The sequence below is a fragment of the Anser anser genome, assembly GCF_964211835.1.
Source record: "Anser anser genome assembly, chromosome: 20".
NCBI lineage: Eukaryota > Metazoa > Chordata > Aves > Anseriformes > Anatidae > Anser > Anser anser.
In genome coordinates, this window is record NC_139741.1 from 11,686,185 (window position 1) to 11,697,165 (window position 10,981).

Consider the following 10,981-nt stretch of genomic DNA (forward strand, 5'->3'; position numbering starts at 1 on the left):
TCGAACCCAGGCCGTGGCAGTGAGAGTGCCAAATCCTGACCACTAGACTACCAGGGATGAGATGAGGGTAATGATGATAGACTCCGTGATGGCGACCAACCAAGCTCTGAAGGGATATGGACACATGGACCCCACAGCCAAAGGGGAAGACTGGTTGGTATGGATGCCACAGCCTTTCTGTGGGACTTTGCAGGGACACCTGCTGCTTTCTGAGAGCTGTGGCATTGGGCAGACCCTCTGTGCAAGAGGACCCCATCTCTGCCAGGTCTGGGAAGCAGAACTCAGCTATGCTGAGGCTATGATCACCAAGGAAGGCAGGTTTGGGAAAGACAATGATGTCCAATTGCTCAAGAAAACAATTAGCAGTACCCTAGGAGTTCACCAAGGAGGTTCAGCCCTGCTGCTGATGGAGCAGGGACCCCATTTGTGCTGCTGTGCATGGCCAGGCTAAGGTGACACAAATCACAGGTGATCCAGCATCATGGACAGAGCAACCCCAGCTCATGGAACTCAGCCAGGGTGCCCCTGAAGTTGGGTGAAGCAGAACAGCATAGGCACAGGCTGATGATTACTAGCAGAGCTTTCCCCTGCTCAAGGGAAACAGGGCTCTGAGCCCTTATGCTGGTAGAGGGGCTGTGTCTGGGGTCCCCATTCCTACTGGGTGCACAGTAAAATCTGCATCTTATTTTCCCAGGGGCCATCTTTTGAGACTTTGGCTGGAGCTGCAAAGAGAAGGTGACCCTAGTTTCCAGAGACAGTCCTTCTAAAGGAGCAGAGCCTTTTGCCTTCATTTACCCCACAGAAGGAAGATGGGTAAACACTTGCCCACTTGCTCTGGGAACTGTGCTGCAGGAGGGGACGGGTGAGGGACACAGGCAGCACTGCATGGGCATCATGCAGCAGTGGCACTTGTCATCCACCCACCCTTGCCCCTTAGCATTTTTTTATTTTGCAACTGTATTTTTTCTTAAGTGAAATGTCTTTTTTAGTCTTATTTTCTTAAGTGAAATTTATGGGGACAAAACCCCTGGAGCTTAAGTGAGGTAGGCTGAGACAAAAACAAAACCAGACTTCTCCCCCCGTGCCTGCACGCATCCCCTAAAAAAAAAGAGACTTTCTGTTGAACGGAGCAGAGCAGAGCAGAGGGGCTTGGAGTGGGCCCCCATTCCTCAGGTGGTTGCTACCAGCGTGGGCAGCACCAGGTCAGGCTGCAGGGAGAAGAGCCCCACACTTGCACCCGGGGCACTGCAGGGCTTCCCAGCAGACGGGTGAATGGTGACTGCGATGCAGAGGAATGAAAAGGCTCCAGGAACATTTCCCACAAAAGACAGCAGAGGGCTCGTGCACCTTGGACACTTGTGCATGGTTGAGAGATGTAAATGCTCTGCAGGACAAGGGAGCTCTCTCTGCTCCTTCACCAGCCTATGCTACACCTGTGTCTTTAGCTGAATGCACAACCGAATGTGCCATCACAGCCTCTTCTTTATTCCTTCCTTCCTCCATTTTCTCCCACGTCCCCCAGGCACCATTCAGCACAGTTCCCATTTCTGTCAGTGTCGACCAGGGTCCCTTGATGGGGACTTGCTGACACAGAGTGCCCTGGGGAGGCTCCTTCAGGGCTCTCCCTGCCCCATGCAGCTCCCTAAAATGGCCACGCAGCTCCCCTCTCCATCCAAACCCTGGCACGGTCCGCATGGACCCCCTGCAGCCCTTCCTTGACATGGTCTGGGGTCACAGAGGGACATCCAGGGACAGCTCCCCTGTCCCTATGGTGCCCTGGCCTCTCCCCAGTCATGCTGTGCCCTCTGGATGATGACTGCTGCTCGCTGCCTTTGCCTGAGGAGCTGTGATGCAGGAAGCAGGAAAGGACAAAGGGAGGCAGTGGATAACACTGGAGGACTGACTGGTGAAGTGCAGAGTAGGATGAAGAGCAGAGAAGAGTGTCACCTTCCCTCAAGAGCAAGGTTGGAGCCAAGACAAAAGACCAGGGCCTCACATCTTTGCAATGCTGCAGCATCTCAGCCATGTCTCCACCACAAAGACCTGCACAGGGCCAAAGCCCCAGTGTGAGGGATGAGGCTGGGCTGCGCAGTGGACTCCAGAGACGCCTAACATTATTGCACCCCTTGTGCTCGTAAGGGCAGTGGGGAGAGGGGAGTTGTGCTGGGCTGAGGTGCAGATGCCCTGCATCGTCAGAAAGATATGCAGATTTCATGGTTTTGGTTGCCTCTACAAGCTCCAACAGAGCATGTGCTCTGGCAGTCTTGTGGTTGGGGCAGCGTCAGTATCTCTCTGCGGTTTCTTAGATCTCTATCTGGGACCGTCAGATGTTTTGTCATAGACATCAACCAGTCTGCTGGCAGCAGCAGGCTCACTTGCATGACACATACTGGGCACAGTCTCTGGCTGTGATGGCAGAGGACTGGGAGATGGGTGATTGCCACCCCCTGAACGCAACAAGGAAGCAATGCAGTCCAGAAGCTGCACCTTGTCAGCAGTGTGCGGGGCTGTGTGTGCTGTGCAGCTGGGGGGGATAAAAATACTTATTTTCTAAAAGCACTACTCCTTTGAAGGACAAGTCCCAGCCCCAGGGGCAGCCTTGGGGCAGCAGGCACAGGTCAGGACCCAGTACAAAATGCAGCCACCATTGCAGCGAGGAGATGGAGCTGAGGTGCATGGCCTTGCTTTGTACGCCATTGTGGATCTAGGGTATGAGGGTATGTCATGCAATAAGTGCATAAATTAGCCAGAACAATTGGCTAATTGCAATACTCAAATACATTCAGCAGAGGAATAGCAATAAAAAAATCCCTCTTCCCAGCTCAAAGAGTAGGACATCCCTTGGCAAATTCCAGTTAAGGTTTTGTCTCCGACAAAGCCCAAGTGTCTGTTAGCAGCACATCTGAGCATTTATGACAACCCCATGGTGCCAGTCACAGCAGCTCCACTATCTCTGTCACTGGGTTCAGCTCCAGACCCTTCACATTAGTTTGAGGCAGGAGTCCTTGGGGTCCCCAGGGCACTTCACCTGCCTGGCATCCCCCCTCTCGCCCACAGGGAGAGCTTCTGCCTGCTCAGCTGGGAGGGAGGTTTGGGGAAGCCTTAGGATCTTGCTGTCCTGTAGCACAGAGCCCTCCTGCAGCACCTCTCATTCTCCCGGTTTTTGGGGACATTGTGGTGAAGGGGACACCATGTCATGGGAACAGAACAGCAACTCCTGTTGCAGTCCACTGCGCTGCAGAGGCCACGGGACAGCAAGGAAACCCCAGGGAGAGGAGCTCGTGGTGCCTCGTGAGCAGCACTTGTCTCTGGGAGCCAGGCATGAAATTCACGGAGAAACCACAGGCTGTGAGCTGGCAAATGTGGTGCCAGCTGAAGAGAAGAGGGAGGTGGAGAAAGGGGAAATGCTCCCTGCGGCAACCCGGGGAGCCCATTGCGAGGCCCATGACTGTGAGCGTGCACATGGGGGTGGGGCTCTGCCTTGGCATGAGATCAGGTCCCAGGCAGGGGAGCCTCCTGCTCTGCCTTCTTCATCCCACCTTCCCTCAAGCCCAGGTTGGCGCTTGTGTTTGCCCCACGTGTCTGGGAGAAGTCACTGTTTGTAGAGCCAAACCTTCAAGGTGGACTTACCAAGCAAGCACCCCCTTTCTTGGCTGCTGCTGCTGTGTACTGGGAGGTCCTGAGCTCCACACTGGGAGCACAGCTTTGAGGGTTTTGTGTCTCTCAAAGATTGCCCGGGGCTACAGCCTCCCCAGGGTGCCAGCCATCCTTGCTGCCTGCACAGGCAGTGGCGCTCGGAGCTTGCCCGCTGCCCATGCTGCCCCTCACGTGTGTCCCAGCCCACCGCAGGCCCCCCGACTGGACCTGGTCCCAAGCCATTCAAGGGGCTGAGCACCTTTGTGCTCAGGGCTTGGGTTCTTGAAAAGGACATTGGTCTGGCAACTTCCTGGCCCTGTGGGAGGCTGCTGAGATGAGCTTGTTGGGGTTTGCTGTCATCTTGGTGAATCTAAGTGCAAACCTGCTTCTCAAGAGCCGTTTCATATCCTGTCTTGGTCAGTATAGCCCTTGTGCGGGTGCTGGTTAGTTCAGACTTACCCCACCTTACACAAAGGCTATTTTAGTATTTCCTAAACCTGCTGCTTCCTCTTTTTTTCAGTATTTCTGAGGCAAAGGTGCCATGACATCAGCTCTGTTACGCTTTGGAAACTCCGAATACTTGCCTTGAAATCTGCTGCCACCCCTATAAAAACTAAGGAGCATCCAAACCATCTCGCACCAGACAAAGGAGAAACCTGATCTGGTCCTGCTTCTGCCTTGCAGCTCACCTCTGTCCATAATGAACATCATTGGTGCAGCCCTCTCCATCCTTCTGGTTGCTGGCCTCTTTTCTCAGGCCTTTTCTGGCCCAAGTGAGTACAACTCTCTGCTCTCCTGGGGTGGGATGTTGGCGGTCAGGATTTTTGCTCTGAAGGCAATAATTTTGAAGAAGAGATAGAAAAAGTTTCAAAGGTTAAAAACCTGTCTGAATAGCTTTTCATGCTTTCTTTGAATTGGTTTTCCTTTCCAGCATCCTTTTGACTTAGGGAGGTAATTATGAATTTTACATTGCAAGGCTTAAAGGCTTCAGGTTTCACAACTCAGCTTTTGTTAGCAGGCTTTAGGAGTGATAATAGAGTGACCGAGGGGATGTTCATCTTTGGTAGTGAGGAAGAGAGCCTTTAGCAAGACACTCTAGCAGTGACTTTCATTAAGCACAGTCATTTTTTGCTGACTTTATGGTTAATTTGGATAAGAAGAGGGCTCCACAGCTGAGTAAGGGAATGGTTGCCCATGCTATCATAGGCTTGAGGGGTAGACTCATGCTGTCCTTCCTGATCTCTTCCAGTTGGAGCTGACACAACCATCTGCTGCTTCAGCTATACCTCACAGAAGCTGCCCCGGAGTCATGTGAAGGATTATTTCTACACCAGCAGCAAATGCCCACAGCCAGCAGTTGTGTAAGTACTGGCTCCTGCTCTGAGCTCTTGGGGAAAGGCTCCACCAGCCTTTGGGCTCTGCTCCAAAGTTTCTTGCCATCCACTGGGACCAAGAGCATGGTGGTGTGAGGAACCATGTGTGGAGTTAGGGGGCAGCCACCACAGGCCCCACATGCTGTATGTGAGCACTCATCCTCAGCTGACAACTAGGGCCATCCTGATGCTGGGAACAAGGTGTGGGAAGGATATTCCTGCGTAGCCAGCAGGACCTCCCTGTGGCCATGAGCCCAAGGCATATAACGTGCCACTTGCAAGACTTGTACCTGATGTAGACTAGGGGTCTGAGGCCAGCAGATGCTTGCCCCAGAAATGCCAGATGCCCACACACTGCATCCAGGCTCACCTCCAGACTGGACAGGGACAGGAATGTCTGAGCATGGGGGCTTCTCCCAGGGGACCTGGAGCTCTCCTTGATGCCTGGGTTTAGCAGGCTCCCCTGGAGCTTGTGGTTTATGGGAGGGTAAATGATCCCCTTGGGAGCCAGCACTGATCACAGGACAGGTCAGTAGGTGTCCAGAAGGTGACCCAAGACCCTGGCTGCCACTTCGGCATGTCCCTTCTACCTCCAGGACTGTAACACCTCTCTGCATGGCTTGACAGGTTCATCACCAGGAGGACTCGGCAGGTCTGTGCTAAACCTGATGCCAGGTGGGTGAAGGAATATGTGAACTTCCTGGAGCTGCACTGAGCACTGGGAGCTGAGAGGAACCTGCCAGGAGAGTCCTGCAAGACCATCCAGCAAAGTCATGGCATGGACCAGAAATCCTGCTTGTTCTGAGCACCGGGACCAACAGACACCTTGGGGCCCCTGAATTTCCTTTTGTCTTGCAAGGGCATTGTTTATCTTTTACAATTTAGCCACCCCTACTGGGCAGCTGTGATGCTGGGGACCTACCTCCTGGCCTTGCAGACATGGCCTGGCATAGCCTGCTGTGCGAGCTGTGACTAAACTCCATCCACTCCTTGTGCCTCTGCTGCTAGAATGGGAGGGGAATCTTATCTTAGGAGCTATTTGTGGGAAGTAGTCTGTCAAAACTAGGTATGAGTCCTGTCATGTAAATGCAGTCTGACTTCCAAGCCAGCTGGCTGAACCCTGCAGTACAGTAGATGCTGTGAATGAGATGCAGTGAATGAGATCCTTCCTTAGTGGAAGAAATGGTACACTGGATATTTATGGGATGCTGGTTGTGGAACCATGTTGTTCAGCCTTATTCTCAAAACGCTGTGTCTTGCTGGTACCAAAGAATAAAAATTTTTTTCTCTCATTCTCTTCACTATGTGTCATCTCTGTTTCCTCTCTTGCCCAGCCCCACAGGAAGGCAGAAAGCACTTGGTCCTGGGAGTGCTGGGGTGTGGAGGGACCTTTCTGCTACACAGTCCAGCACCTGCCTACCCCAGAGCTGGTACTTGGAAAGTACTTGTCTAGAAGGACTCCACCACAACCACCTTGGGAGAGACAGGAGACAGACCCTGATTTCCCACCTGGAAATGCCTCATCCTCCTTTTCCCTAAAAATCTTCCCTCCTGCATCGCCTCCCTAGTTTCCAGCACCCAGCACTGCCCAGGGCTGCGTCCTCCCAGCCCCTGCTCTGCCGTGAGCCAGCCCTTGCCCCCATCACATCAGTGACCAAGGCCAGGAGCTGGTGGAGCTGGTCCTGCAGGATCTGCTGCTCCGCTCTGGCCCTACCTTCTTAGTGTTTTACCACAGGCACCCATTATCTGCTGCAGATCTGTCTGCAGCTGGTCTGCAAAGAAAGCCTGAATTTGGTTTTTAAAAGCACACTGAGTAAAAACAAGAAAAACACTTTGTCAAGCTATGGTTTGCATTTAAAGCTCGCTGATGTCTTTGTGGGTGGAAAATGAAACTGCTGGGTCTGACCTCCTGCCACTGAAGCTCTGTGGAGGGGGGAGAGGACCTTCGCTATGTGCCCTGGGCTGCCTCCATCAGAGCTGCCTGGAGCAAAAAGAAGCTTTTGTAAGCCAACCTGACCTTGTGCAGGCAGTTTGTGCATGTCTATGTTCACGTCCCAGGCCATTGTTTACGAGGAAAAGAGCTCCTCTTCACTCACTGGGACTTATTTCTCAGTCCTCCCCTCATTACCATAATTTTCCTCCGTAATTTGGAGCAAGCAAATCAGTGTGAGATACAGTTTCTGTTAAACACCCCAAGCCCACTGGTGCTACAGTGGTCTGCATATGTTTGTGTGGTCTCCTGTCCTCCCCTTGCTCATCACCACCTTTCTACAGGTCTCCCTGATTAATGACCACCCTTTCCTATGGAGTTCTTTATTAGCTGCCTCAAAGTCTCCATTTCTGGCAGAACCTGAGCACAGAGCTCTAACCCACTGCTCCCAGGGCTCTCTGCAGACCGAAGCTGTGTTCCCTGCAGCCTGGGGCAGGAAACAGATGCAGAAGCCTCGCCGAACCAAAGCGGACAGGGGACACTGTCATTGCCCAGAGAGAGGGCAGATAGTGGTGGTGGTGGAGATGGTCTCAGTGAAGAAGGGGCTGCCCTGCTCAGCACGAGGCCTTGCAGCCCTGCTGGGCTTTCATCTACCTGGCTGAGCTGGCAGCATGTTCTTACAGTGAGAGCAGGCAACAGTGAGCCCCGAGACATCTGTGCGTGTGTCCATGTCAAAATATCACAACCCAAAATGATTCCGTCCTTGAATCCTGGCAGGTCTCCTGCCTGTGTGGTGCCCACATGCTGAGGGGTCCTGGGAGCCCCAGAGGACCCAGCTGTGGAGGGATTCCAGATCCTTGGTGATGGGATACAAGGTGACAGCCTCAGGCAGAACAGAGTGGCTCTCCCTGGGGATGGGGAAGAAAAGTGTAGGGGGTGGAGTTGGGTGCAGGGCACCCCGTGGGACAGAAACCATCAAGGAGGCACAGATGAAAGAGGCAGAGAGCTGGGAGGCTGCAGGTAGAGGACAGAAGCAGAGGAGGGAGAGGGAGGTTGCAGTAGAGGAAGGGATGCCAGCGCCCAGGTCTGGGATGGGAAGAGCCCTGTCTGGTCAGTGGGGTCCCCAAGCATAGGGGCAGGGTCCTCAGGGGTGCTGCCTCCAGCCCACCTTGGCAGCAACCTGTGGAGTGTGCAGAGACCTGGCAGCAGGAGATGGGGGACAATGAAATCCACATGGGTATCAGGTCTGGTGCTCACAGCAGGCTTGTGGCTGGGGCAATGCACATCCAGGGATCTGCAGGGCTTGGGGGTCCTAAAGGATGTGAGGTTGTGGGTGGCAGGGGGAAGCCTATGAGTGAGTGAGGAGGGTTGTGGATGCCCAAGCTCAGTGAGGGACATGGCAACAGGCCTTATGAGCAGGCTTTGTTCCTTAATGTCAGCGTGAAACCATGAATGAGGCTGAAGGCTGCTAATTAGTGGAACACCCAAAACACTCCAGTACATCACAGCTTCCCTCCAGGTAGGTGAGGGATGCCCCAGCATAGCTCTCTGAGAGCATGAAGGCTCTGCAGGCTGGGCTGGTAGCTCAGTGGGAGAGCAGAGGTGCAAGTTTTTGTTTCACCCCAGCAAGGCAGCTCAGGCACAGTTGGCTATGGCAGGAGGAAAGGGGTACCCTGGGGCACAGCCTGCCTATGGGAGGAAACAGGGAGGGGATGCAAAACCAGCTGGGTACACCTGGACATGAGAATAATCAAACGATGCACGCAATGCTTTGCTTTCAGACAGTGTCTCCTTGAATGCTTCACGGACAGCTTTTTCAGCACTGCTTTCTGTCTCTTACAGACAGGGACACTGAGGCACAAGCTTGTCCTCTCCAGGGCAGGCCAGCTGAGGCAGGATGGCCAAGCAGCACTCCCTGTGGGGACACAGCTCCCTTTGCCCTGTCTGGCAAACACTGTGAGTGAGAGGGGACCATGGTGTTCATGACACTGAAACTACTTTGCAAGAGGAGGAAAAGAAGCTGGGGCTGAGATGCCATACTGACTCGTGTCCCCAAAAATTTCACAAATACGCTCACCCAGCAGTGGTGGGGCAGCTCAGGCCATTTTTTTTTCCTGGTGGTGAAGATGTGGAGAGGACCAGGAAGCCTTTGTGCTGAGGAAGGGATGCAGCACTGCAGAGCTGCATTATGGTGCCACATCAGGGCTGGGAACTGTCCTTTGTGTGACCGCTGACCACTGTGCAGGCAGCCAGCCAAGAGGAGGTGCTGAGAAACCAGAGAAGGTCCCATGTCAGACTCCTGGCTCTGCTTCCACTTGCTGCAGGCTTTGGCAGGCAGGGAGGAGGACCACAGACTGCAGGCCTGAGTGGCTGCTGCAGACAGAGTAGTTGGTGTCTGCTGGGGCAGGCATCCTGTGGGCATTGATCTCTGCACACCAAACACCTCACCCGGGGGCTCCTCCTCAGTCAGGCTGGGATGGTTTTGTGGTGGTTTACGTAGCTGAACTCCACCACAACCTCTCTTTCACTTCCCCTCCTCAAAGGAAAAAGGGGAGAAAATATGATTGAAAGGGCGCCGCAGTTGAAATAAGGACAGGGAGATCACTCAACAGTTATTGTCATGGGCAAAACTGACTCAGCATAGGAAGATTTATGCAATTTATGGCCTATCACTACTGGATTACAACAGTGAGAAACTAAAAACAAATTTAAAAAAACCTTCCTCCCCAACCACCGTCTTCTCTGCCCTCCCCTGAGCGGCACAGGGAAACGGGGAATGGAGCCTGCAGTCAGTCCCTGACTCCTTCGCAGTCACTCTGTGCCCCTGCTCCACGTGGGGTCCCTCCCACAGGATGCCGTCCTTCCCAAACTGAGCCTGCGGGGGCTGCCCACACGCAGCAGCTCTTCAAGAACTGCTCCCACACGGCTCTGCACCAAAGGGTCCATCCCCCAGGAGCAAACTGCTCCAGCGCGGGTCCCCCACGGGTGGGCGGCAGCTCCCCCCAGGCCCCCTGCTCCTGCGTGGGCTCCTCTCCATGGCTGCAGCTCTGGCCTGGGGCCTGCTCCTGCGGGGGCTCTCCACAGGCCGCGGCCTCCTCCAGGCCACATCCACCTGCTCCACCGGGGGCTCCTCCACGGGCTGCAGCGTGGAGATCTGCTCCGTGTGGGACCCGTGGGCTGCAGGGGGACAGCCTGCTCCACCAGGGGCCTCTCCCCAGGCCGCAGGGGAACTGCTGCTGTGAGCCTGGAGCACCTCCTGCCTCCTGCTGCACTCACCTTGGGGGCTGCAGGGCTGGTTCTCACTCATCTCTCTCCCAGTTGTTGTTGGACAGCAGTTTTTTGTTTTGTTTTGTTTTGTTTCCCCCCCTTTCTTAAATCTGCTCTCACAGAAGTGCAAACATCACTTACTGGCTCAACTCTGGCCATCAGTGGGTCCTTTTTGGAGCCAGCAGGAGCTGACTGTGATCTGACATGGGGCAGCTTCTGGGCTCTTCTCACAGAGGCCAAATCTGCAGACCCCTGCTACCAAAACCTTGCCGCATAAAACCGAGACAGATTTCCCAGAATAACATCCCATCCTCCCTCTACAGGGCTCATCCCTTCACCAGTACAGGCAGGTCTTTCTCAGCCACCTCCCTGCAGCTGGAAAATCTCTCTCCTTGCCAGTGCAGAGTGATGGCCAGTCCCAGATAACACACAACAAACCCAACTCTTGGTCCCAAGATAGAGAAAGATTTGTGGGGCCAAGTCAAAAGCTTCCTGAATGGGCCCAGGGCTGGTGAGTTACCCACACAAGAGCTGGCTGCTGGCACCAGCTGGTAGTGTAGGAAGACTCCTTCTCACGTTTCCTGGAAAGCTTCTGCCAAGCGAGCACGAAGCAGTGCACAGCTGTGACAGGGCTGGCTGGAAGAGACTTGGAGTGTAGGACTGAGTCCCTACAACCAGAAGGAGACGCATCAGGGATGCTGACCCTGCCATCCCACACACATGGAGAGTGAGAGCACCTAACCCTAACCATTCCCACCCCAGAGACCTTGGGACT

The 10,981-nt window shown here is 54.1% G+C and overlaps 1 protein-coding gene across 1 annotated transcript; it reads left to right on the top strand.

Moving 5' to 3' along the window:
• Positions 1-4,085: 4,085 nt before the first annotated feature.
• LOC310884391 (C-C motif chemokine 5-like) lies at positions 4,086-6,310 on the top strand. The gene is made up of 3 exons (XM_083806110.1): positions 4,086-4,409; positions 4,886-4,997; positions 5,637-6,310. Exons 1-3 carry the CDS (start codon positions 4,337-4,339, stop codon positions 5,722-5,724), a joined length of 273 nt encoding a protein of 90 aa, XP_083662236.1. The 5' UTR covers positions 4,086-4,336; the 3' UTR covers positions 5,725-6,310.
• Positions 6,311-10,981: the final 4,671 nt, after the last annotated feature.